Source organism: Triticum urartu, chromosome 4A, assembly GCF_056163025.1.
Source record: "Triticum urartu cultivar PI428250 chromosome 4A, HENAU_Tu73, whole genome shotgun sequence".
Taxonomy (NCBI): Eukaryota; Viridiplantae; Streptophyta; class Magnoliopsida; order Poales; family Poaceae; genus Triticum; species Triticum urartu.
In genome coordinates, this window is record NC_141876.1 from 263,828,511 (window position 1) to 263,856,266 (window position 27,756).

Genomic DNA, 27,756 nt, shown 5'->3' on the forward strand with positions numbered 1-27,756 from the left:
CCTACCACTTGCTTTCAAGCCTCCCAAATTGCCATGTCAAACCTCTAACCCACCATTGTCCTAACAAACCGTTGATTGGCTATGTTACCGCTTTGCTCAGCCCCTCTTATAGCGTTGCTAGTTGCAGGTGAAGATTGAAGGCCGTTCCTTGTTGGAACATTTATTTACTTGTTGGGATATCATTATATTGCTATGTTATCTTAAAGCATCTATATACTTGGTAAAGGGTGGAAGGCTCGGCCTCTCGCCTAGTGTTTTGTTCCACTCTTGCCGCCCTAGTTTCCGTCATATTGGTGTTATGTTCCCGGATTTTGCGTTCCTTACGCGGTTGGGTTATAATGGGAACCCCTTGATAGTTCGCCTTGATTAAAGCTTTTCCAGCAATGCCCAACATTGGTCTTACCATTTGCCACCTAGCCTCTTTTTCCCTTGGGTTTCCGGAGCCCGAGGGTCATCTTATTTTAAACCCCCCCCCCCCCGGGCCAGTGCTCCTTTGAGTGTTGGTCCAAACTAGAGTCCTGTGCAACGCCCCCTCGGGGAAATTCGAGGTTTGGTTTTAGTTGTATGGAGCGCTCATCTAAGTGTGCCCTGAGAAAGAGATATGTGCAGCTCCTATCGGGATTTGTCAGCACATTCGAGCGGTGTTGCTGGTCTTGTTTTAACCTGTCGAAGTGTCTTGAGTAACCGAGATACCGAGTCTGATCGAAACGTCTTGGGAGGAGGTCTATTCCTTCGTTGACCGTGAGAGCTTGTCATGGGCTAAGTTGGGACTCCCCTGCAGGGATTGAACTTTCGAAAGCCGTGCCCGCGGTTATGGGCATATGGGAATTTGTTAATGTCCGGTTGTAGATAAATTGAACTTTAACTTAATTAAAATGAATCAACTGAGTGTGTTACCGTGAAGGCCTCTTCTCGGCGGAGTCCGGGAAGTGGACACGGTGTTGGAGTAATGTTTGCGCAGGTTGCTCTCTAGTTTCTCGCTCGCGCTTTGCCTCCTCTTCTCGCTCTCTTTTGCGAATAAGTTAGCCACCATACTTGCCAGTCGCTTGCTGCAGCTCCACATATTTACCTTGCCATACCTATAAGCTTAAATAGTCTTGATCGCAAGGGTGCGAGATTTCTGAGTCCCTGTGGCTCACAGATTACTATTACACCAGATGCAGGGCCTGTTGATTCCGCTCCAGGAGACGCGTTTGAGCTCAAGTGGGAGTTCGACGAAGACTCTCAACGTTACTATGTTTCCTTTCCCGATGATCAGTAGTGGTGCCCAGTTGGGGGTGATTGGGACCGTGTCGCATGTTGGGTTATCTTTTATTTTGGCGCCGTAGTCGGGCCATGAGTGTTTGGATGATGTAATGTTATTTATGTACTTGATTGACGTGGCGAGTGTAAGCCAACTATGTTATCTCCCCTTTCATTATTATATTACATGGGATGTTGTGAAGATTGCCTAACTTGCGACATATGCCTTCAATGCGATTATGCCTCTAAGTCGTGCCTCGACACGTGGGAGATATAGTCGCATCGAGGGTGTGACAAGTTGGTAATCAGAGCCTTCCCCGACCTTAGGAGACCCATTGCTTGATCGTTTTAGCGGCCGAGTTGTGTCTAGAAAAATGTTTTGAGTCATTTAGGAATTATATATCGGAGAGTTTAGGAATTCTTTTTACTTCCCAGTCTCCTCATCGCTCTGGTAAGGCATCCTGACGTAGAGTTTTGACTCTTCTCTTCTCAAATTTCACTAAAAAAAATTTAGGATCACGCGGGTATCTTGGAATCGTTCCGATGGTTTTATGATGAGAACATTGTCTTGGTGCCTCCTGTCAGGGGTTTAGTGGAAGTGTCCCGGGGAGTTGAGCTCTGAGGTGTTGTCATCATAATTTTATCGTTGCAGTTCTGGAATACCTGAGTTTAGTACGTCGACATCGAAAATCTCTTTTATGCAGTTCGTTGGTGAGATAACCTCGACGCCACCTAGTACTGGGGCGGGAGTTCGGGAGTATCGCCATAACTTGTATAACGGATGCTTTTCGAAGGTTGAGGTAGATGGTTTCCGAAGGTTTCTTGGTTATGTGTTGAAGGATGGATACAGCTGGATGTAGGATTTGCTAGTTTGGGTGAGATATTATGCTTCCCCTGTATCCCCAACACCTGATTGCATAACCAGAAAGGTTCGGGAGTTTCATAGGTGGGAATTCTTGTAGCTCTAGTTCTTCTTCCACGGATATTTGGTTTGAGATTGGGATTTCTTACTGATTATTCGTTCTTGATCCGTACCTTGTTAATTTATTTCTCTACCTCAATTCTACGTGGCTTCTCAATTTATGGATATGTGACCATTTCAAGAGGAATGCATTCGTTCATTTTGTTCGGATGTGAAGACTATATGTTGCAATTTTCATTCCGTTGGATTCAGCTTCAATATTGTCTATCAACGTGCTAATGGTGGTCAACCTCTTCAGGATGTCTCCTACAACGCGCACGACTCCGAATCCTGATCCGCCACCACCCCCCCCCTCCTCCGGGGGCATGGAAAGCTGTGATGGCCGCAACCAATGCAAACACACAACTGATCATGCAAATTCTTCAAGAGCGCAATCAAGGCAACCAAGGGAATCAAGACAGCAATCAAAATCACTTTGCTACACTCAACCAGTTCCTTGCTAACGGGCCAAAGACTTTCAGCAATTGTGTTGAGGCAACCGATGCTGACGATTGGCTAGTGGATCTGTGCAAGCATTTCGAGTGCAGTAACGTCAGGCCTGAGGACTTTGTTAAGTTCGCTTCCTTCCAACTCAAAGATCAAGCTACAGAATGGTTCCAGCAGTACAAGGACTCCAGAGGTGGACGTGTTATCACTTGGGATGATTTCCGCCGAGATTTCCGAGCTCATCATATTCCTCAGAGCGTGGTTGAAAGCAAGCGTGAGGAATTCCGCAATCTGAAGCAAGGCTCTTTGTCTGTCTACGACTACAACAATTTGTTTCAGAAGCTCGCCCGCTTTGCCAAGCAGGACGTCCCTGATGAGAAGAGCATGATATACCAGTTCAGAGGTGGTCTCAGAGAAGAAATCCAGCTCGCTCTTGTTCTCTTCGAGCCCTTGAGATACGATGAGTTCTACAACATGGCACTGAAGCAAGAGGCTGCTCAGTTGAGGTGTGATGCTTCCAAGAAGCGAGCCAGAGATGTTACTCCTTCTTCCTCTACTCAAGTGGCCAAGCAGCAGAAGTATTGGCTTCCTCCTCCTCCGTTCCGTCAGCCGTATCAGCAGAAGAGCAAAGGTGGCAGTGGTTCTTCCCACCCACCCAACCCTGGCTTTCAGAACAAGACTTCGTCTCAAGCTCCAAGATCGAGTGCTCCGTATCACCGTCCGCTTTCAGAGGTCACGTGCAACAAGTGCCAACAGAAGGGTCACTATGCCAACAAGTGTTTCAACCAGAGGCGTCTTCCTCCTCCTCCTGTGAGATCGGCAAGTACAGCTGTGGTCAAGCATAACCCCAAGTTCTCCAAGGTCAATATGGTGAATGCAGCTCAAGCAGAGGACTCACCAGATGTCATCATGGGTAACCTTCCTGTTAATGATATTCCTGCAAAAGTTCTTTTTGACACGGGTGCATCGCATTGCTTCATTTCCAAACCTTTTGCATCAAAGTATGAGTGCGATTATTAGTATCTGCAAAGTTCCTTGCAAATTGTGTCACCGGGCAAGCAGATGACAGCTAACACCTGCGTCCCGGAGATTACTATCAGATTGGGTGACTACAAGTTCCTTTCTTCCCCAATTGTTCTTGGTAACTCGGATATTGATATTATTCTCGGAATGGATTGGCTTTCTAAGCACAAGGCTCAACTTGATTGTGCAGCCAGGCAGATTTAGTTGACTCATTCGTCTGAGGATATAATTGTCTTTGCCGCTCGGGATAATACCATCCGTCTCTTTTCTCTTAATGAGAGGGGTGAATTGGATGCTATTTCGCAAATTCCAGCCGTTTGCGAATATCAAGACATCTTTCCAGAAGAGCTTCCAGGAATGCCTCCGCACCGGCCAGTTGAATTCGTTATTGATCTTAAGCCTGGCACGGAACCTGTGTGCAAGCGTCCTTACAAGCTCGGACCTGAAGAGTTGAAGGAGCTGAAGAAGCAACTCGATATTCAAGAGAAAATGGGTCTCATCTGGCCTAGTTCTTCTCCGTGGGGTTGTGGTGTTCTTTTTGTGAAGAAGAAGAATGGAACGGACCGACTTTGTGTTGATTACCGTCCAGTGAACAAGAAGACCATCAAGAACAAATACCCACTTCCCAACATCAATGAGCTATTCGAACAACTCAAAGGTGCTCGAGTACTCTCCAAGCTTGATCTCCGTATGGGTTATCATCAGATTCGAATTCGTGAGCAAGATATTCCCAAGACGGCTTTCAGGACAAGCTTTGGTTCATATGAAATACACTGTCATGTCTTTTGGCCTCGTCAACGCTCCTCCGACGTTCTCTCGCATGATGAACTTCATCTTCAACGCCTACACCAATGACTTCGTTTTGGTCTATCTCGATGACATTCTGGTTTTCTCGAAGAACAAGGAAGATCATGCCAAGCACTTGCGTTTGGTTCTTGATAAGCTCAGAGAACATCAGTTCTACGCCAAGTTCTCCAAGTGCGAATTTTGGCTCGATGAGGTTCTTTATCTTGGTCATATCATCTCTGCCAAGGGCATTGCCGTGAATCCTGAGAAGGTGTCTGCAATTGTGAATTGGGAACCTCCTCAGAATGTGAAGCAACTCCGCAGTTTTCTCGGTCTCACAAGCTATTGTCGTAGATTCGTTGAGAACTTTTCTAAGATCGCGAAGCCTCTCTCTAATCTTCTCCAAAAGCACGTCAAGTACGTTTGGTCTCCGGAGTGTGACATTGCTTTCAACACTTTGAAAGAGAAATTGATCACTGCTCAAGTTCTGACTCCGCCTGATGAATCCAAGCCGTACGAGGTCTTTTGTGACGCCTCTCTCCAAGGTCTTGGCGCGGTATTGATGCAAGAGAAGAAAGTTGTTGCTTATACATCTCGCCAGTTGAAGCCTAATGAGAAGAACTACCCCACTCATGATCTCGAGTTGGCGGCAATTGTGCATGCTCTTTTGACTTGGAGACATCTTCTATTGGGAAGAAAAGTGGACATCTTCACTAACCACAAGAGTCTTAAGTACATCTTCACTCAGCCTAATCTCAACCTCAGGCAAACTAGATGGGTCGAAATGATTCAAGAGTATAATCCGAGTATCGAGTATACTCCAGGCAAGGCCAATGTGATTGCTGACGCTTTGAGCAGGAAAGCTTACTGCAACAGTCTGATTCTCAAGCCTTATCAACCCGAGCTTTGTGAAGCTTTCCGCAAACTAAATCTGCAAGTTGTTCCCCAAGGTTTCCTCGCCAACCTTCTAGTCTCTCCTACCTTGGAAGACCAGATTCGCCAAGCCCAGCTTCTTGATGCTATGGTGAAAAAGGTGAAGATTGGGATTGCCAAGAGTCAGTACAAGTACAAGTGCTACCGCCTTGATGATAAGGACACTCTTTTCTTCGAGGATCGTATTGTTGTACCCAAAGGTGACCTTCGTAAAGTGATCATGAATGAGGCTCACAATTCTCTCCTCTCCATCCACCCTGGGAGCACGAAGATGTATCAGGACCTTAAGCAAGCTTATTGGTGGACTCGAATGAAGCGCGAGATCGCTCAATTCGTGAATGAATGTGATGTCTACAGAAGAGTGAAGGCAGAACACCAAAGGCCAGCAGGTCTCCTCCAACCTCTTGCCATTCCAGAATGGAAGTTTGACCACATTGAGATGGACTTCGTGACTGGGTTTCCAAAGTCCAAATGTGGCAATGATGCTATATTCGTTGTCATCGACAAACTCTCCAAAGTGGCTCATTTTCTGTCTATCAAAGAGTCGATCACTGCAGCTCAATTGGCGGAACTCTATACCTCTCGTATTGTCTCTCTGCACGGTATTCCTCAAGTGATCTCTTCAGACCGTGGCAGCATCTTTACCTCGAAGTTTTGGGATTCTTTTCAGAAGGCCATGGGCACCAACATCCGCTTCAGCACAGCATTCCATCCTCAAACTAGCGGTCAAGTCGAGCGTGTCAACCAGATTCTTGAAGATATGCTCAGGGCTTGTGTGATCTCCTTCGGCATGAAGTGGGAGGATTGTCTTCCTTATGCTGAATTCTCCTACAGCAACAGTTTTCAAGCAAGTTCGGGCAAGGCCCCTTTTGAAATTCTGTATGGCAGGAAGTGTCGTACCCCTCTCAACTGGTCTGAAACCGGTGAACGCCAGTTTTTGGGTAATGACTTAATCACAGAGGAAGAAGAAATGTGCAAAGTCATTCATGATAACCTCAAATCAGCCCAATCCCGCCAGAAGAGCTACTATGATAGTAAGCACCGTGATTTGGCTTTCGAGATCGGAGATCATGTTTACCTCCGCGTCTCTCCTATGAAAGGTACTCGTCGCTTCGGTATCAAAGGGAAGCTTGCCCCCAGATACGTGGGACCTTTCAAGATTGTCAGCAAGAGAGGCGACCTCGCCTATCAACTCGAGCTTCCGTCAAACTTTGCAAATGTTCATGATGTCTTCCATGTCTCTCAGCTTCGAAAGTGCTTCAAGACTCCTGACCGCACAATCAACTTCGAGGACATTGAGCTCAGAGAAGATCTCTCTTATCGTGAGCACCCAGTTGCCATTCTTGAAGAGACTGAACGCAAGACTCGCAACAAGTCAATCAAATTTCTCAAAGTCAAGTGGTCACACCATTCCGACCGTGAAGCTACCTGGGAACGCGAGGATCACCTCCGTTCTGAGTACCCGGCGTTCTTTCAGTCCTAGATCTCGGGACGAGATCCTTTCGTAGTGGTGGAGTGTTGTAACACCCCGGATGTAACTTTCCCAATTTGTACTCCAACTCTTGCCATTTCCGACGTTAAGTTATTTTATTTTCTCGGGTTCGGGTCTTTGTCTCCGTGTGTTGTTGTCGTTGTCATGCATCTCATATCATGTCATCATGTGCATTGCATTTGCATACATGTTAGTCTCATGCATTCGAGCATTTTCCCCGTTGTCCGTTTTGCATTCCGACGCTTCGTTCTCCTCCGGTGTTCATTTCTAGCTTTCTTTCGTGTGTGGGGATTAAACATTTCCGGATTAGACCGAGACTTGCCAAGCAGCCTTGGTTTACTACCGGTAGACCGCCTGTCAAGTTTCGTATCATTTGGACTTCGTTTGATACTCCATCGGTTAACCGAGGGACCGAAAAGGCCTCGTGTATGTTGCAGCCCAACACCCCTCCAATTTGGCCCAAAACCCACCTAACTCTGCTCCATCATCTAGAGCGTTCGATCACGATCGCGTGGCCGAAAACCGCACCTCATTTGGACTCTCCTAGCTCCCTCTATGCCTATTTAAACACCCCCCGAAATCCGGATCTTCCTCTCCCCCGAAAACCCTAATTTCGCCTCTGCGCCGGCCGGACACGTCCGTCCGGGCCGGACAAAAATCGCCGCCACCCGCCCGCAGCCACTGAGGGGCTGCCACGTGGCATCGCGCCACCGCCACCGCCGAAGCAAGTCGCGACCCGAGCCGGGCCCCCGCGGCCCAGTCGCTCCCGCCGCCACCCGGGTCGTCTCCCTCCTCCGCCCGACCGCCCGCGCCGCCTTGCGCCCCTGCACCGGCCACCACCGACTCGCCGGCCGCCGCGCGCCAACTCCGTCCGCCGGCCCTCGCCTCTGCCCGGTGCCTCCGGCGCCGCAAGATCCGGCTGCCGCGGGCCCCTGCACCGCCGCCCCCGGCCACCGGCGACCTCGCGCCGTTGCCGGCCGTCGTCCTCGTCCTCGACGCGCTACAGTGATCCGCCGCCGCCTCGGGTTCCGTGAAACCCTAGATCTGAGAGAGGTTGAATTTTCGTCCCAAGTCCCAGTTTTCTCAGATCCAAGTTGCCATGTTCGTAGCTCCGTAACTTTGCATCCGTAGCTCCAATTCATGCATATATCATATCAAAATGTTCATATCAGAGAGTACATCATTTCATTCCATTGCATCATTTTCATTTGAGCTCATCTTGATGCCCGAAATGCTGTTAGAAGAGGGCTACTTGAGATAATTGTCAGATCTGCTACTCCGTTTAGGTTTTTGTCATTTTTGCCATGATTAATGTGTGCATGATATGCCCTGATGCTCTACATGTGTTTTGTTAAGGGTTTTGTCATCTTTCCAGAGGTGCAACCCATGTATTTTTGTGATGTGTGTGGTGACTTGTGCAATCTTGCAAAGTGGTGCACTTGCTAAGTCTGTTTTCAGGGACTTAGTAATTTCACTAAGTCCTGGAGCTGTTTATCTCATGATGCCATATGTTCATGTTGTTTCCTAGAGATCCGTGCCTCTTTTGAGGATGATCAGTAAGGATGTTTTGATATTATTGTAGTGCTCTATCCATCCATGTCTGTGTTTGCAATTATGGAGCACCCTAGCTTGAGTCAATCGAGCTCTACTTTTGCTACTTTGTGAATCTGGGCAGATTGTCAACTTGTTTGCAATTTTGCCGGTGATGTTGTAGTTGATCCGTGCATGCAATGCTATTGTTCTTGCCATGTCTAGCTTTAATTTTGTGCCTTCTTGATGGGTGTATGCTTGTCTTGCCATGGCTTGCACCGTAGTGAGTGCATCGAGCTTGTAAACATGCCTACATGAGTTATATTTCAGCATGTGTCAGTTTTCACTAAGTCTGAAAACTGATTATGTTTTTGCTATGTTCACATGCTTGCAATTGTATTTTATGATCCCTTTTGGCTCTAGGTCACTAAGGGACTTTTGTTAAGCTCTTTGAGTAGCTCCATGCCATGATTTACTTTGCCATGTTCAGATCCTGTAGCATGTAGTTTTGTTGCTCCGAAGAGGGCTACCTGATCTGAAATTCCAGACAAGTGTTAATTTCACTAAGTCTGAGATCTGTTTGCCATATGCATTTTTGCCATGCTTGTTTGAACCTGTTAATGGATGAATTGTCCGTAGCTCAGTGCTAGACTTTTGTTAAGAATCTTGTGTGCATCCCTGTCATGTATTTTTTTGTCATGTTTGGGTGCTGTAGCATGTTCATCTCATTGCATTTAGATGCCTACTTGCTGTAAATCGCAGACCGGTGTCATTTTTGATTCGATTGCCATTTCCAAACCGTAACTCCGATTCCGGCGTTCTTTATATCGTTTTCAAGCGATTTCATCTCATCTTTCCAGTGGCACACTTGGTTTTCCAAGCTGAGGCCAGGTTCATGCATTTCCTGTCATATCTTGCATTTTGCATCCCGCATCGCATTCCGCATAGCATATCATCATTGCATCAAATTGCTTGGTCTTGCACGTGGTTGATTGTATCCTTGTTGCTTGTTTTTCTCGTTTGGGTAGAGCCGGGAGACGAGTTCGCTAACGAGGAGCCCGTTGAGTTTGCTTTCGAGGATCCAGTCAACTCTGACAACTGTGCAGGCAAGATGATCATACCCTCGAAATCACTACTATCTTTGCTATGCTAGTTTGCTCGCTCTTTTGCTATGCCAATGCTGCGATGCCTACCACTTGCTTTCAAGCCTCCCAAATTGCCATGTCAAACCTCTAACCCACCATTGTCCTAACAAACCGTTGATTGGCTATGTTACCGCTTTGCTCAGCCCCTCTTATAGCGTTGCTAGTTGCAGGTGAAGATTGAAGGCCGTTCCTTGTTGGAACATTTATTTACTTGTTGGGATATCATTATATTGCTATGTTATCTTAAAGCATCTATATACTTGGTAAAGGGTGGAAGGCTCGCCCTCTCGCCTAGTGTTTTGTTCCACTCTTGCCGCCCTAGTTTCCGTCATATCGGTGTTATGTTCCCGGATTTTGCGTTCCTTACGCGGTTGGGTTATAATGGGAACCCCTTGATAGTTCGCCTTGATTAAAGCTTTTCCAGCAATGCCCAACATTGGTCTTACCATTTGCCACCTAGCCTCTTTTTCCCTTGGGTTTCCGGAGCCCGAGGGTCATCTTATTTTAAACCCCCCCGGGCCAGTGCTCCTCTGAGTGTTGGTCCAAACTAGAGTCCTGTGCAGCGCCCCCTCGGGGAAACTCGAGGTTTGGTTTTAGTTGTATGGAGCGCTCATCTAAGTGTGCCCTGAGAAAGAGATATGTGCAGCTCCTATCGGGATTTGTCGGCACATTCGGGCGGTGTTGCTGGTCTTGTTTTAACCTGTCGAAGTGTCTTGAGTAACCGAGATACCGAGTCTGATCGAAACGTCTTGGGAGGAGGTCTATTCCTTCGTTGACCGTGAGAGCTTGTCATGGGCTAAGTTGGGACTCCCCTGCAGGGATTGAACTTTCGAAAGCCGTGCCCGCGGTTATGGGCATATGGGAATTTGTTAATGTCCGGTTGTAGATAACTTGAACTTTAACTTAATTAAAATGAATCAACTGAGTGTGTTACCGTGAAGGCCTCTTCTCGGCGGAGTCCGGGAAGTGGACACTGTGTTGGAGTAATGTTTGCGCAGGTTGCTCTCTAGTTTCTCGCTCGCGCTTTGCCTCCTCTTCTCGCTCTCTTTTGCGAATAAGTTAGCCACCATACTTGCCAGTCGCTTGCTGCAGCTCCACATATTTACCTTGCCATACCTATAAGCTTAAATAGTCTTGATCGCGAGGGTGCGAGATTGCTGAGTCCCTGTGGCTCACAGATTACTATTACACCAGATGCAGGGCCTGTTGATTCCGCTCCAGGAGACGCGTTTGAGCTCAAGTGGGAGTTCGACGAAGACTCTCAACGTTACTATGTTTCCTTTCCCGATGATCAGTAGTGGTGCCCAGTTGGGGGTGATTGGGACCGTGTCGCATGTTGGGTTATCTTTTATTTTGGCGCCGTAGTCGGGCCATGAGTGTTTGGATGATGTAATGTTATTTATGTACTTGATTGACGTGGCGAGTGTAAGCCAACTATGTTATCTCCCCTTTCATTATTATATTACATGGGATGTTGTGAAGATTGCCTAACTTGCGACATATGCCTTCAATGTGATTATGCCTCTAAGTCGTGCCTCGACACGTGGGAGATATAGTCGCATCGAGGGTGTGACAGCGAATCTTCGGGGGAACGGACAAGATTTAAGAGAAATTCTTCCTCGGTCTTCAAATGATGAGAATGACGACAAGAAACACCTTGAAGAATTAGAGAGACGCTCCGGAACAATGATTACTAGAAATGTTGACCCAAAGTTGAAAAGACTTTGAAAAACGAACTCAGAGAAGGCATATGACTGATGGAATCCATACTTACGTCAAACTTCAAAAAGAATTTGAGAATAGCTCCAGGAAACAGAAGAGTCAGGTAAGATATTGGGAAAAGACATGTGGGTTAGGGCCCACTAAAAAGCAACACCGTTGGAAAGGATTGTAGAAGAGATGATGCACCGGAATAGCTGAAAGACTTGAATGAGGTGACAACCTCGAATTAAATGGATGCAAACACGAATCTTCTGAGATGTCTTCAACACTCTGGAACGATTAAATGGCGAGAGGCGAACGATCAGAGGGAAATATTTGAGCTGAGGGAAAGAATACGATCGACAACGAAAAACTTGAATTTGGATCCACCGGAAAGAAAATGCGACGAACAATGATGAACTAGACGAGACTTCACTGGTTGAGACAATTGAGGAAAGACTGAAGATACTCCGCATGAATGAAATTGATTTCTCGATTAAAGGCTCAGACTCCGGAATAAAAGTGGTGGGAGGGCGGGAAAAAACACAGGCAACTGGAACGACGAATAATTGAATAGAGAAGCGCTGGTTGAAATGATTGAGGAGAGATTGCAAAGGCTTCGCATGAGTAGAATGGATACTCGATTACGGACTCCGGTTCCAAGAAGAAGAAGGGGTGGGCGGGTGGGAAAAACAAGGACCCCTTCAGATGGGGAAAACAACGTCGATTGAAAAGAGCTGAGGATTGATCTGCCAAAAGACAAAGAGGTTCAACTCGACTTGACGAGAAATGCACCGGACAAAACAGGAAGGACAACGAACTAAAACTAACCGCGTGATCCTAAGAAAAATTTGAAGGGGAAGAGAAGTAATTCAAAACACGTACGTCAAGATTCCTTACTAGAGCGACGAAGGGGCAGAGGAGTAAAAAGAATTCCTACTCTCCGATATAACTAGACTCCGGAAAAAAGTTTTCTTATAGACTCGACATCGTCCAAACTACACGATCAATCAAAGGGGCTCCTATGGTCGGTCGAGGCTCTGATAACAACTTGTCACGCCCAAGATGCAACCCTATCCTAAAGGAACTCGAAGGTCCCACCAAGGATAGAAGCGCATCATGAAGACGCTTTTGCAAGGTGAATATCATTACATCGTACCATTACATAAACAGTTGGGGATACATACATATGGCAGAAACGCCTCAAGAATACAACAACACATCATACATAAGATCAACATCTGACTACAGATGAACACAAACAGAAACTCAAGCGACATCCACCCTGCTAGCACAGGCTGCTGACCTGGAACCTATCCCCTGATCGAAGAAGCAGAAGAAGAACTCCAAAACAAGTAAACATCGCTCTCGCGTCATGATCATCGCATAACCTGTACCTGCAATTGTTGTTGTAGTAATCTGTGAGCCACGAGGACTCAGCAATCCCATTACCATGAGTATCAAGACTAGCAAAGCTTAATGGGTAAGGAAGGGGTAAAGTGGTGAGGTTGCAGCAGCGGCTAAGCAAAGTATGGTGGCTAACTTACAAATACAAGAGCGAGAAGAGGAGCTGAACAAGCGGACGTCAACTAGTAATGATCAAGAAGTGATCCTGAACTCCTACTTACGTCAAACATAACCCAAAAACCGTGTTCTCCTCTCGAACAACCCCGAAAAGAGACAATCACGGTTACACACACGGTTGGTGTATTTTAGAAGAGTTTACTTCAAGTTTACTACAACCGGATATTAACAAAATCCCATCTGCCACATAACCGCGGGCACGGCTTTCGAATGTTCAAACCCTACAGGGGTGTCCCAACTTAGCCCATGATAAGCTCTCACGATCAACGAAGGATATTCCTTCTCCCGGGAAGACCCGATCAGACTCGAAATCCCAGTTACAAGACATTTCGACAATGGTAAAACAAGACCAGCAAGACCGCCTGAATGTGCCGACAAATCCCGATAGGAGCTGCACATATCTCGTTCTCAGGGCACACCGAATGAGCCAGACGTCGGGTTGGCATAGACCCTGGTTGCCCAGGGGGCGCCCGACATCGCTTGGTTTGGACCAGCACTTAGAGGAGCACTGGCCCGGGGGGGCTAAAATAAAGATGACCCTCGGGCTCCGGAAACCCAAGGGAAAAAGGCTTAGGTTGTTAGGCAAATGTAAAACCAATGTTGGGCCTTGGTGGAAGAGTTTTATTCAAGGCGAACTGTCAAGGGGTTCCCATAACACCCAACCGCGTTAGGGACGCAAAATCCGAGAACATAATACCGATATGACGGAAAACTAGGGCGGCAAGAGTGGAACAAAACACCAGTCATAAGGCCGAGCCTTCCACCCTTTACCAAGTATATAGATGCATTAATAATATTAGAGATATTGTGATATCCCAACATAAACATAATCCAACATGGAGCAATCTTCATCTTCACCTGCAACTAGCAACGCTATAAGAGGGGCTGAGCAAAAGCGGTAACATAGCCAAACAACGGTTTGCTAGGAAGGGTGACAAAGGTTAGAGGTTCATGGCAATTTGGGAGGCTTGATAAGCAAGTGGTAGGTAACGCGGCATAGCGATAGAACGAAGCAACTAGCATAGCAATGATAGTAGTGAGATTCAAGGTGACGGTCATCTTGCAAGCATCAAAACAACATGCTACAACACCTCTACATGAAAACAAATGGCATGGGTGTGATGTACAGGTGAATCATTACAGAACATGAACACTGAGCTATCTCTAGAGACCACTAGAACATGCTCAAAAGGACATGGCAAGATGGCAAATAATAACAGTTTCACGGACTTGCAGAAATCACTGGACATGGCAGAAATAACATCAGGTTACAAAGTTTAGAGCTATCAAACAACATGCTACATGAACTTATCATGGCAACCAAAGGCATGGCATGCTAGTACTAAAAGCACTTAACAAAACTCCCTTACTGAACTTATTCCAAAGATCAACAAAAATCATGGTAGCATCCATGCAAACATGGCAAATGAAATGACATATTCAGACTTAGTGAAAATAACAGTGCATGGCAGAACCAACGATAAGTAGGCATGTTGGTGAGCTTGAACCACTCACCACAAAGCATTTCATGGTATATGAAATAAACCAACAGTGAGAAGACATGTTCATAAAGCTAAGCATGGCAATATCAAGTTCATAGGGTGCATGGACCACTAGCAAAACACATGGCAAAACTGAACTTAATGTTAACCGGCTGACAACAACATTATTTAGCAATTTGAGAGCAAGATTACAACAAGCTACAGCAGGCTATAAATGCAACCAAAGGCATGGATTGATAGAGCATCACATGTATAACAAAACATCCTTAGTGAACTTCTCCAGAATAAGCATAGAATGACTTGTAGAAGCAGGTTAACATGGCATCACAAAGTTACCGCTACAGACTTGGAAGAAATGACTAAGTCACAGAAATCAGCAACATCATGGAGGCTACTTTGCAAGCTTGTAACAACCAACACATGGCATATCATGAAGAGAGGATTGCACCACAGCAAAGATGGCTTGTTGTAGCTCATAACACATGTAGACTTCATGCTCAAAAGAAAATCACACAAAAAGATATAAAAATGACAAATGAGCAAATTCTGTTAACCTACAGCAGACAACATCATATAGCACTCTTGCAACGATGATAAGGGCATCAAGATGGACTCAAATGAACATGACCCAATGGAACAAAATGTAGAGCATCTCATGATGAACATTTTGATATACTATATGCACAAAACGGATCTACTATCAAAGGGTTATGGCATGTTGAAAAGGGCACCAGAATGCTGAAAATTAGGGACTTGGTGAAAATATACCAGCGCGAAAACGGGATCTACATCAGGCTGGCTCCATTCCTCGTACAGAACCATGGCCACGGAAGTCGACGCCGGCGGCGTGGACGCGTGGGACTCCGACGAGCGTCGGGGAGGCTGGGAATGGATAGATCGGGCGCGGGGCAACCGAATCCGGCAGTCGGGGTCGAGAATCCGGCGGCGGACGGCGACGAACGACGAGCTTGGGGCTGCGGGCTCCATGGCCAACGGGAGAAGCTCCTGTCCACGGGCAGAGAGAGATGAGGCATGAGAGAGAGGAAGGAGAAGGGGAGAAGGAAGAGGGAGGAGCAAGGCGCGAGGCATGGGCCGGGACGGAGGTGGTCGCCGGCGGCAGGGCTCCGGCGAGAGACGGCGGCGGGGCGACGAGGGAGCGCTCGGGACCTGCTGGTCGAGATCGAGTGGGGTCTCGGGGAGGAGCAGCATGGGCCGCGGGCGCGCGGCTCGGGCCCAGATCCGGCCCAGGGCGGGCCGCGGATGGGCCTCGCGGGCCTGGCCGGTGAAGGTGGGAGCTTGGCGGCGGGGAGGCGACGTGGCAGCCCCTGGGAGGCTGCAGACGGCGGCTCGGGTGGCGGCTGGCCTAGAGGGCAGCGCCAAGTGGTGGAGGGGGCTTGGGGCACGCCGGATTCGGAGGAGAAGGTGGGAGGATGCGGCGGCTGATGATTGGGGAGGCACGAAAATCAAGGAGGGAGGTTAGGGATGACAAAAATGGCAAGGGGGCTGCTATTTATAGGATGAGGGGTTAGGGTTGGGGTTTTTAGGCCTTTACGGACCCTCGGATCTCGATCTGATGGTCCGGAGCGGAGGGGAACTAGGTGGGCTGTGAGAGATAGGCTTGGGCTGAGATGAGAGGGAAGGAGTGCAGCCCGGCAACTGTTTTCGGGGCCCGAAAACATCCGACGTTTGACCGACTACGATGCCGCTATAACTTTAACGGTAGGGCTATCAAACGAGCTCCGAATGCGACGAAACTTGACAGGTGCTCTGTCTACACTATAATAAGACCGCACGCCAAGTTTCAACCCATTCCGAGAATATTTAAATGCCACTCACGAAACGAGGTCTGAGAGGGGCAACAGGCGTGTGTGAGAGTGTCGGATCGCGAAACGGACAACGGGGAAAAAGATCGGATGCAAGTTTTGAAAATATGAGGATGTAATGCGGATGATGACATGGCAAAATGCAACACGCAAGCACATGGCATGGCAACGACGACAAATAAACGGAAGACACCTGGTGCATCGGATTCGGGGTGTTACATAGGGGCTTGGGGAGAAGTCCTAGTGTACATGAGGAAGATCATAGAATACTCCGCATCATTTGTTTTGCTTACAAATGAAGGGCCTAGCTTGAACAAGAAAGATGAACCTTGGAGCAATTTCAAGCATGGAGATGATGGCATGCGCAAGGGGAACAAGAACGAAGTTACAAGTGATGATTTCAGGACTTTGAAGCCATCATAATGAGTGCATGAAGCCCTGAACGAAATATACAAGATGTCACTTCATAAATTTCATCCAGGGACTATCTAGGTGTTGTGTCATCTTATTTTTGGGCCAGGCCATATAATTTCAAAATACTTGATTATAGGCAATTTTTAGAGTCCCTATGTGTGGGGAAACAAGAGTTAGGGTTGGGTTCGGACCCTTCCTCCAAGGGCCATGAAATTCCCCCCTCTCTCCTTCATATATACAGCCCTTAGGGCATCGTTTAGATTTTGGGAGTTTTATTTAGATTAAAAGTTCGCCATAGCTACAACTTCGCGTACTTCGTTTGTGTTCAACGACCAGACCAAGACGTCATAGAACCCCATCTTGATCAATAAAGTTTTCATCTTATATTCTTAATATCCAGATTGCAATCTCAGTTTCTTGCTTGTTCTTAGTTTGTTCGCAGAAAATAGACTATCGTGGTCAGGTTGATCGTGCTCCGGCGTGGTCAATAACCCCTCAGAAGTTGGTTTAGCGATTGCTAAGGCACGACGTTTTGCACGTTCGTAGTCGGATAGCCACCATCTCATCGAAATATTAGGACACATTTGCCTCTACCAAGAGATATGCACCCTGTATCAAATGCATATTCGGCGCTTAAGGCGCGCCGAATAGGATTTGGGTAATTTTGGTTTCAATAAAATCCGAATAGGATTTGGGTAATTTTGGTTTCAATAAAATCCAGGCATGGATGGATGGATGGAGTATGGGCCCACAGTTTCTCTCTCTATATCTGTTTCTCTCCCTTCCAGGTCAGAAAGTCTTGTTTTGGGAGAGAGAAAGGCAGATGAAGTTGTGTAGGAGAGCAGAGAGTCCAAGGAAATGCACCAGCAGAAACGCCCCTCTTTTCATCTCCTTCCCCCGCAAGCCTCCCAATAAAATCTCCACATATCTCCGACTTCCCCCGGCCGATCCTTCGCGGCAGGTTGTTTCACCCTAATCTCTCCACGATTCCTGGGATTCTCCATCGCAATCCCCTTCGCTAAGGTTGCTCCCGTCCCGATAGTGTTTTCTCTCTCTTCACTGCTAATTTTGCTTGACCATGTTGGGGAATCGTCCATCGGTTTAGATAGATCAGCTTACTCGTTGTTTCGATCGGTTTCTTCGGTTCGTTATCTCCAAGGTTGGATTACTCGAGGCGGGTTTCCTTTGGTTCGTCTTCTTGGTGGGGATTGCGCCCTGTTTCCGTGGTGATCGGGGGTTTTTCTGGGGTTTTGCCATCTTAATCGGACTTGGATTTTGAGATGATTGAGCGATGGGTGGACTCTTGATCCCCGACTCCCCTGCAGTTGATGACATTATGATATTTGTGTAATCCGCTCGCGGATTTGGACCATCGGATGATGGAATTATGGGCTGGTTTGATTTCTTTCCCTGCTTAGTTCTGATTTAGGTATCCATGTGCATTGTTTGATGCCGTCTTTGTGGTGCTGTGAGGATCAAATTTCCGCACTATTCCTTCTGTTCGATTGCCAGCTTTATGTCTTGTTTAACAAATTCTTCTGCGTTCGTCCAAATCTTCTTGTGGTTTCTTCAACGCCTGCTGTCTTTGTGTAAAGCCTTTTTTTATGTTCACATGTGGTTTTGCCTCTTCTTTATGACCTCCGACTGTAACATGAAACTCCTGGTGTTGCAGGACCATTGCCGCTACCTGCATTGTGTGATTTGAGCCGTGTTTCATAGATCATCCTGTTCCTGGCATGGGGGAATCGCAGAGTATTCAGGATTGTTCCAAGTTTGGAGCTTTTGTTGACAGGATTCCTGGTGCTGAATTGCGCAATGTTGGTGACATGGGGATCCACTACATGAGTGGTAGTACTTCACAGGCAGGCGGGGCTAAGATGAGAAGGCCATTGCCTTCTCCACGGTTCACAATGTATGATTCTGCGATGATTGAAAGCAATAAGAGTGTTGTGGAGTTCCCTAGTGATGGTCTACCTGACGAGCAGTCGTTAGCATCTGCTTTTGGGGACATGAGCTTCAAGAATTATACAGCTGATTCTCTCACAAGTACCAGAGATTTTCCGCCAGTAAATGGGTACTATGCATCTGGCCCTGCAAATTATCACTCAGGGATTACGCCTCCAGATGTTACATTGAACCCGTCGCTTGTGCCTGCAATTGTTCAAGATGATTTGACGTTCTGTGCTGAACATGTTAATGAGAAACCAGACGAACTAACTGTTGGACACCAAGAACAAGCTTACAGATTTCCACCACACTTCGAGAATTTCTCAAGGGGCTCAGTGATGCACAACCTGGATATTTTTTCCAGTGATCCTTACCACCAATCTGCTTTGTCAACTTCACCCATCGAGCAGCAGTTTTATCTGGATGTACAGTCTCAGCTGTATGCACCTTATAGTCAGCCATTTGATTCAAACATCATGTGGCAGCATGGTACAGAAACACCAAGATACGCGATGCTGCAACCACATTATGTTTGCCCACAGTTGCAACAGGTTGCTAGGTCAGATGTTCGTCGAAGTAGGAGACATCAACAGGCTGCAGCTTGCACTTCTGCAAACGGCACATCACATATTGAAACACCTAATATTCATCGACAGGGAATGGGAATTGAGGATCCTTACTCTAATGGTGCTGCCTTTCAGAAGAGAAATACCCAGCTGACCAGTTTTCATTGCACATTGTCTGCTGACAGTCCATGTGGCAGTAGTAACTTCCGTCAGCAAGTTGACAAGTTTTACTCTTTGTCTAATGGTTTCTCACGCCATCAGATTTCAGATAATATCAGCATTGTAAGTTATCCAGAAAAGCTGCGGATGAGGGCTGATGGGGCAAATTCAGTAAGAAGTTCCAAGAGTACTCCTGTAGATGGTTGCATTGGTAGGGATGGAAGAACTAGTAGTGCACATAACCATCTTGATATTCATAGTAACTATTCATTGCACCCCGACAGACCAAACTCCCAGCTTCTGCCCTTGGTCATGAAACCATGTGAGCTGAATTATAATTCAGTTGACGAAGTTGCTGGGCGAATCTATATGTTGGCTAAGGATCAGAATGGCTGCCGCTTTCTGCAAAAAGTATTTGCTCAAGGCAGCCAAGAGGATGTCAAAAGAGTCTTTGCTGAAATAATTGATCATATTGGTGAACTTATGGTCGATCCATTTGGCAACTATTTAGTGCAGAAACTGCTTGAAGGGTGCAGTGATGATCAACGGATGCGCATATTATGTGAAGTTACTAAAACGCCTGGAGATCTTATAGCAGTTTCTTGCAACATGCATGGGTATGAGCAATCTGATCACTTGCTTTATTCTTATATATAGTTATTGCTTATATTTCATATCTTTTTGGAAAAAAAAAATGTTCAGGACTCGTGCAGTGCAAAAGATAATTGAAACTGTAAATAATCCGGATCAAGTTTCTAAGCTTGTGTCTGCATTGAGTCCTGGAGCAATGCATTTGATGCTAGATCCTAATGGCAGTCATGTTGCAAACCGATGCCTGCAGAAACTGTTACCGGAGTCCAAAGCGGTATGTTACTGCTAATCATCCGATTTAATTATGGAAATTTCTGTACCTTTTACGCATTATATGCATTCAAGTTGTTTGTGTTAAACCTGCAAAAAAAAGGTTGTTTGTGTTAAAGAATGTCTGTAGAATATTGCTTACTGGCACACAAGTTTCTAATTTTTACTGATTAGTCTTTTCTTAGGCTCTTTGCAATAATCTATTTTTCTTGGCATAGTTAAATATCCACGCACTTTGCATCAGGAATTAAATTTTTTTATCTATATAACTTATTATCATCTATGTTCTACTCTAACTTGTGGATGCTTTATAATTGCTGTAGTTCCTTCTTGATGCTGCTACATTGCACTATCTTGGACTAGCAACACATCAACAAGGCTGTTGTAGCATTCAAAAATGCATCGAACATTCAGATGATGAACAGAAGTTCAACTTGTTAAGCAATATTATATCCAGTGCTCAAACCCTTGCCGATGATCGATTTGGGTATGGCTCTTATCCTTAACTAGTACTCCCTCTGTCCTGAAATATAGTGAGTATTAGGTTTTGTAAACATCTAGGATACCAAATCAATAGCATTAGATTCACCATAAATTTTAGGTTCATGCGGTATTGTAGATATAGATAATTTTCTCTATAAACTTGGTCAAGGCTTGTGAAGCTTGAGTTTTGCGGAAAAAAAACACGTGCTATGTTATGGGATGGAGGGACTATCTGAAGAGATAGATAATGCGACCATACCTTGCAGGAACTACGTTATTCAGTCAATTCTCAACCACGGCATTGAATGGGCGACATCGAAAATAGTTGATGAGCTGGAGGGTCATTTTGGGTATCTGTCAATTCAGAAATGTGGTAGCCATGTGGTGGAAAACTGTCTGAAGCGAGCGCCCCAGCACATGCGTGACAAAATCATCCAAGAACTTATCAACGATCCCAAGTTGCAGCATATTATGGTGGATCAGTACGGCAATTTCGTTATTCAAACAGCTCTTGAACATTGCAAGGTAAAAAACATTGATGCACCCCCAGCCAAAAAGCGTAAATTCTTATCAAGTATGTTTAATCATGCAGGGGCTGCTACATACCACCTTTGTCGAGGCCATTAGGCCACACGCTGCTGCAATGCAAAGCCACATGTATGGGAAAAGGGTTCTATCAAAAACATACCTCAAGAACAAGCAACACCGAGTTGGAGTTTTGTAGCCATCCGCACTTATACCAGGAAGAGCTCTGAATGTAGTAGTATAATATTTCCAGACAAGAGGAAGCCTTTTTAGTGTATTTTGCGCATGTATAGAAACTACATATATATTTTAGCTACATACCACCTTTACGGAGGGAGTAATAATTTGTCAGCTGTATGCTTTGGTTTGTTGGTCCGAAGGCCATGTAGTTTGCTAAATCTGCCAAAACAAAATTGCATTTGGTTGTCTGTTGAGTTGTATCATCTGCACAATTACTCTACAATCCTGGATGCAGGCTTCAATGCTAGCTGAATTTAACAGGCTAGTTTATGTACTGCACAGGTTTGAATATCTACAAGAGAAACTAAAACACTGACTTGTTTCAAAAATTTACACTGACATGCTGGGCAACACATTTCTGCAACGGCTTTAAGAAACAAGGAACAACGGAAAAGCGTTTAACAATCAATGCATGACTTAGGAAGAGATACAAAGACTTTGTTCCACAATGAATGCATGACTAAGAAAGAGATACAAGACTTTGTTTCACAAAGAATTCAATTTCCACACAAAGTGCGCTCACAGCTGACTTAGCATAATGTTTCCAGCTGAACAGATAATGTAGAGCATCATGTTTCAACAAACAGCAAACTTAAAACTACATCCTAGAATCTGCCTCGTCCTCTGAAACCACGCCCTCCACCCCTGGGAGGTCCACGACCCCTTGGTGCACCTCTTCCACGGAATCCACCACGGCCACCAAATCCACCACGACCACCACCTCTTCCACCTCGACCACCACCTCTTGGAGTCAAGCCCCTGCATACAACAAGCAAAGCAAAAGACTATCAAACAACTAACAAGTTATCAAGCTGTAACTAGACAAATGCTGAACACTTTATTTGGTTTCTCATGTGCATTTTCCACATGTACACTTATGGTACTCCATTCGTTTCATAATAATGCTAAGAATGCTGCTGATATTTTTATATAGACTTGGTCAAACTTAACAAAGTTTTGACTTAGGAAAATCCTATAGCCTCTTTCACAGAGACAGTATGCAAGTGTTTTGACACTGCTGGTTTCAAGTTCGAAGAATGTAGTCAGTTCAAACTTATCAATACAGTACGAACTGAATAAGAGTTAGCCATGAAAAGACATGTTGCTAAGTTTCATATTCAAGACTGAAGAGTAAATAATGCAAAAGAAATGACAAAGTAAACAGATCATTACTTTGGCTGCGGCAGGAAGCGTGAGAGGGGCAGCAGCTTCATGGGGTCAATGAAGAACTTGTCACCTTCGTTGTAAGATGTTGCAATGACTCCCTCAAACATCTTGACCGAGAAATACTACAGAAAATACAAAATTATAAGATATGCAGTATGATACTACAGACAATACAAACTTATAAGATATGCAGCATGAGCAGACCTAAAATTTAGAGCAATGATAACAACAGAGGTAAAAAAACAATCAGGTAAGGGATTCAGTCATCTTAAAAGTTGCACCTAATTATTAAACACGCTACAGCATTGCCACACAGCCAAAACAAACATTTTCAACTGTACTAAATGGAGAACCAAACTCACTTCTCACATGCCTTGAGATTCAAGACTCTAAATTTGAAGTTGTAAACTGCTAACTCCAACAAAGCAAAAAAATCCTACCTAACAACAGATGGACCAGTTGGTCAAAACTTTGCAGGCACTATATTGATGATGAGGGGAAGAAAGCGCTTACTGATTCGTTGATGGGGCCGAAGATCTCGTCGACTTTGCCGATCTGGGTCTTGTTCTGGAGGTATATGGGCGCGTTGAAGTAGGGCACTTTCTCGTTCGTCAGCTTCGTTACCGCGTCCCCCTCGCACGCGTGCAGGAACGTCGACACCTCTGCATAATAAACAAACAAAAAACAAGAGACATCAAACTCACCGGAGCCTCGAAAAGAAGAGGGCTCGGACAGTTAGGACTTGAAAGAAACCACGCACCGACGACCTCGGCTGGAGGGCCCTCGTCGCGGAACCCGCCTCCGCCTCCACCGAAGCGGCCCCTGCCGCCGCCGCCGCGGCCGCCTCCACCGAAGCGGCCACCTCGGTCGCCGCCGCGTCCGCGGAAACCTCCGCCGCCTCTCGGTGGTCGCATGGCGATGGGTGTTTGGCGGCGGGAGGCGGGGGCGGGGGCGAGTAAGGGTTTCGGCGACGAGGAGTGAGGGGCTTGTTAGGGTTTTAGTGGAGGAGGCTGCGGACTTATGTTGAGGTTGTTTGGGAGACTGGCAGGTGGGCCCTGGCGTGGTCTCCGTTTCTCGGCCGACGGATCGTTTTTCAGATGGGGAGGGCTGTATGGACGATGATGGGTGATCTATCCATGCGCAGAGTCGTTGGAGGCTTTTCGTAACGAGCCTTTTCCAATCCCATATTTTTACCGGGACATTTACATTTTTTTTCTCCTATAAGTAGAACACATTGTGTCAGCAGCCCGATCGTCAACACTGAAGATAATGCTGATCGAGAAGAGACGCGGGAAGCGAGCAACTCAAATCATGGGCCGGCAGGCCAGCCCATCCGTAACAAGAGGGTTTCCCAGTGGCTTGCAAGTCCAGATTGAACCCGCTAGGCGGGTGTAACGGTAGAAAGGATTTAAATACTTCCCGTCGTCATCAGTAAAGGACAGGAAGGAATGGGAGGCTTCGGCCTGGCTCGAGCGTGTGTGCGTGATTTGTAATTTGAATTGCTGTGTGGGTGGTTGGGAGGACAGGTAAACCAAATTCAAACCTAGATCTCGTTCATGGAGGTAGCAGGATCCTTATATGTGGTACTCAGAGCTTTCTGATCCTAGAGATCCTGAGCCACGTCCACGCCACGCGTTTCAAGCTCCAGCAGCGGAGCGCCGTCATGGACAAGCTGCCGTTCGAGGGGCGGCAGATCCAGGAGCTGCTTCGTGCGGACTTCGCCGAGGTGCTGGATCAACGCTTCAAGGCGCACGGCGAGGAGATCATCAAGTCCATCGGCAAAATGCTCAAGGAGACGACGATGGCGCTCGACGGCCTCGTCACGGCGCGAATCAACGGCGCCAGATCCGAGTTCAACCTCGACGTCGAACAAATCCGTGCGGAACTCGAGCGCTGCGACAAGGAAGAGATTTCATGCAAGCAGACGAGCCCGTCGACCAGCAATGAAGTTGGGGGCGCCCGCGATTCGACGGCGACGGATCCCCTTGGCTTCGACAAGTTTCACTGGGGGAAGGCGCATCAGGTTTATGTGCCTCCTCCGGTCAGAGGTGCGCGTGATTCCGTTTCTCCCCGTGAAATTTTTTCTCCTCGAGATTTCGCTGCATCGGACGTCTCTAACTTGTACCAATCTGCTCCCCATGTGGAACTACCGCGTTTCGATGGTTCGAATCTGTGACTGTGGCAATCGCGCTGCGAGGACTGTTTCAAGCTATGGGGTACTCCAACAGCAAGGTGGATTTCCTTCGCCGCGTCCTAGTTTGATGGTGCAGCAGCTAGATGGCTCGAGGCAGTACATCGTAGATCGCCGAATTTGTCCTGGACAGAGTTCTGTCAGCTGTTATTGAACAGATTCAGTCGCAATCAACATCAGACCCTGGTGAGACAGATGTTCAGAATTGCCCAGGAATCGACAGTGACAGATTATGTGGAACGATTTGCAGAACTGTATGACCAGCTTTCAGCTTATGAGGATGTGCCTGACAGTCTGTACTATACCACTCGTTTCATCGATGGCCTCAAGCCGGGTGTGAGGATGTCAGTTTCTCTGCAGAAACCTCAGGACCTGGATACAGCTTATGACATAGCCTTGCTCCATGAAGAATTAAGTGATGCAAACTCCTCTCCGTTTCAATTCAAGAAGACAATGACAGCAACTTCGACAGTTCAGAGAGCTCCAGTTGCTGCTGATAGGAGGCCTATTGAGAACGGCAAGGGCACTTACTTAGAGGATAAGTGGAGCACGTTGCGCACCTACAGGAAATCAAAGGGGTTATGTTTCACATGTGGAGAGAAATGGTCCAAGGACCGCCAATGCAAATCTTCTATTCAACTCCATATAGTGCAGGAGATGATTGAACACATCCAAAGTACTGCTTCATTCTATCAAGAGTCGTCTGATAGTGACTCTGATAACCTTATGTTACTGTCAGTAGCAGCCTGTTCAGCTGAGTCATCCCCATTAACAATGAAACTTCAAGTTACTGTTTGTGGCCAGGCCCTCACATTTCTAGTGGACTCGGGCAGCACACATTCCTTTCTCAATTCAACTTTAGCTGCTCTGTTGCCAGCTGTGCAAGAGGTTAAACCTATAACAGTAACAGTAGCAGGTGGTGCTAAGTTGTACTGCTCTGTGACGCCCCCAATTCAATCTTACACTGATCATACACACAAACGTGTACGATCAAGATCAGAGACTCATGGGAAGATATCACAACACAACTCTACAAACAAAATAAGTCATATAAGCATCATATTACAAGCCAGGGGCCTCGAGGGCTCGAATACAAGAGCTCGATCATAGACGAGTCAGCGGAAGCAAAGAATATCTGAGTACAGACATAAGTTAAACAAGTTTGCCTTAAGAAGGCTAGCACAAACTGGGATACAGATCGAAAGGGGCACAGGCCTCCTGTCTGGGATCCTCCTAAACTACTCCCGGTCGTCGTCAGCGGGCTGCACGTAGTAGTAGGCACCTCCCGAGTAGTAGTAGTCGTCATCGACAGTGGCGTCTAGCTCCCGGGCTCCATCGTCTGGTCGCAGCAATCGGGTATAGAAAAGGGGGGAAAAGGGGAGCAAAGCAACCGTGAGTACTCATCCAAAGTACTCGCAAGCAAGGAGCTACACTACATATGTATGCATTGGTATCAAATGGAAAAGGGGGGGTAACATATGTGGATTGAACTGCAGAATGCCAGAATAAGAGGGGGATAGCTAGTCCTATCGGAGACTACGCTTCTGGCCACCTCCATCTTGCAGCATGTAGAAGAGAGTAGATGGTAAGTTCACCAAGTAACAGCGCATAGCATAATCCTAACCGATGATCCTCCCCTCGTCGCCTTGTGAGAGAGCGATCACCAGTTGTATCTGGCAGTTGGAAGGGTGTGTTTTATTAAGTATCCGGTTCTAGTTGTCATAAGGTCAAGGTACAACTCCGAGTCGTCCTGTTACCGAAGATCACGACTATTCGAATAGATTAACTTCCTTGCGGGGTGCACCACATTTCCCAACACGCTCGATCCCCTTTGTCCGGACACGCTTGTCTGGGTCATGCCCGGCCTCGGAAGATCAACATGTCGCAGCCCTACCTAGGCACAACAGAGAGGTCAACATGCCGGTCTAAATCCTATGGCGCAGGGGCCTGGGCCCATTGCCCATTGCACACCTGCACATTGCTTACGCGGCCGGTGAGCAGACCTAGCAACCTCCATTACAAAGGAAGTTACGTTACGCGGTCCAACCCGGCGCGCGCCGCTCAGCCGCTGACGGCACGAAGGCTTCGGCTGATACCACGAGGTCGAGTGCCCATAACTGTTCCCACGTAGTTGGTTAGTGCGTATAGGCCAGTATCCAAACTCAGATCAAATACCAAGATCTCGTTAAGCGTGTTATCTTGAAGTCAACGCGAACGCCGACCAGGGCCAGGCCCACCTCTCATCTGGGTGGTCTCAACCTGCCCTGTCGCTCCGCCACAAAGATCCACACAGAGGGCCATCGGGAAAGTATGTCCTTCCAGCCCCCAATTCATGAATCAACCGCGGGTACTCAACGAGCCGACCCGACTTTAGTCACAACATATATATGTGTAGTAGGTATAGTATATACCCGTGATCAACACCCGACATGATCACGGCCTGATAGTATAGCATGGCAAACAGATAAGAATGTAGGGCCACTGATGATAACCTAGCATCCTATACTAAGCATTTAGGATTGCAGGTAAGGTATCAACAGTTGTAGCAACAATGACAAGCTATGCATCAGAATAGGATTAACGGAAAGCAGTAACATGCTACACTACTCTAATGCAAGCAGTATAGAGGAGAGTAGGCGATATCTGGTGATCAGGGGGGCTTGCCTGGTTGCTCTTGCAAGAGAGAGGGGTCGTCAACACTGTAGTCGTACTGGGTAGCAGCGGCGTCGGTCTCGGTGTCTAGCGAGAGAAGAGGGGGAAGAAACAATAAATTTTAAGCAAACAGATGCATAGCGATGCATGACATGACAAGTAGCGGTGCTAGGGATGCTATCGGTGTCAAAACTGGCGGATCTCGGGTAGGGGGTCCCGAACTGTGCGTCTAAGGTGGATGGTAACAGGAGGCAGGGGACACGATGTTTACCCAGGTTCGGGTCCTCTTGATGGAGGTAATACCCTACGTCCTGCTTGATTGTTCTTGATGATATGAGTATTACAAGAGTTGATCTACCACGAGATTGAAGAGGCTAAACCC

The 27,756-nt window shown here is 46.8% G+C and overlaps 2 protein-coding genes across 2 annotated transcripts; one reads left to right on the forward strand and one right to left on the reverse strand.

Annotated features, from left to right (window-relative positions):
- The first annotated feature begins 17,380 nt into the window (after nt 1-17,380).
- Nucleotides 17,381-21,579, forward strand: LOC125551515 (uncharacterized). Its single transcript, XM_048714775.2, has 6 exons — nt 17,381-17,606; nt 18,256-19,872; nt 19,958-20,120; nt 20,440-20,603; nt 20,866-21,124; nt 21,192-21,579. The coding sequence occupies exons 2-6, from the start codon at nt 18,320-18,322 to the stop codon at nt 21,321-21,323; spliced, it is 2,271 nt and encodes a 756-aa protein (XP_048570732.1). The 5' UTR covers nt 17,381-17,606; nt 18,256-18,319; the 3' UTR covers nt 21,324-21,579.
- A 174-nt stretch (nt 21,580-21,753) lies between these two features.
- On the reverse strand, nt 21,754-23,541 carry LOC125551516 (putative H/ACA ribonucleoprotein complex subunit 1-like protein 1). Its single transcript, XM_048714776.2, has 4 exons — nt 23,292-23,541; nt 23,045-23,193; nt 22,538-22,653; nt 21,754-22,123 (listed from the first exon to the last, which is right to left on the reverse strand). The coding sequence occupies exons 1-4, from the start codon at nt 23,443-23,445 to the stop codon at nt 21,970-21,972; spliced, it is 573 nt and encodes a 190-aa protein (XP_048570733.1). The 5' UTR covers nt 23,446-23,541; the 3' UTR covers nt 21,754-21,969.
- Nucleotides 23,542-27,756: the final 4,215 nt, after the last annotated feature.

What these genes read in the sequence shown, in the direction of transcription:
- LOC125551515 (XM_048714775.2), top strand. Translation starts at nt 18,320, where the DNA reads ATGGGGGAATCGCAGAGTATTCAGGATTGTTCCAAGTTTGGAGCTTTT. An exon ending in TGTTACCGGAGTCCAAAGCG is followed by an intron (nt 20,121 to 20,439) that starts GTATGTTACTGC and finishes TAATTGCTGTAG; the next exon opens with TTCCTTCTTGATGCTGCTAC. An exon ending in CAGCTCTTGAACATTGCAAG is followed by an intron (nt 21,125 to 21,191) that starts GTAAAAAACATT and finishes TTAATCATGCAG; the next exon opens with GGGCTGCTACATACCACCTT.
- LOC125551516 (XM_048714776.2), bottom strand. Translation starts at nt 23,445, where the DNA reads ATGCGACCACCGAGAGGCGGCGGAGGTTTCCGCGGACGCGGCGGCGAC. An exon ending in CCCTCCAGCCGAGGTCGTCG is followed by an intron (nt 23,194 to 23,291) that starts GTGCGTGGTTTC and finishes TTTATTATGCAG; the next exon opens with AGGTGTCGACGTTCCTGCAC. An exon ending in TCGGCCCCATCAACGAATCA is followed by an intron (nt 22,654 to 23,044) that starts GTAAGCGCTTTC and finishes TATTTTCTGTAG; the next exon opens with TATTTCTCGGTCAAGATGTT.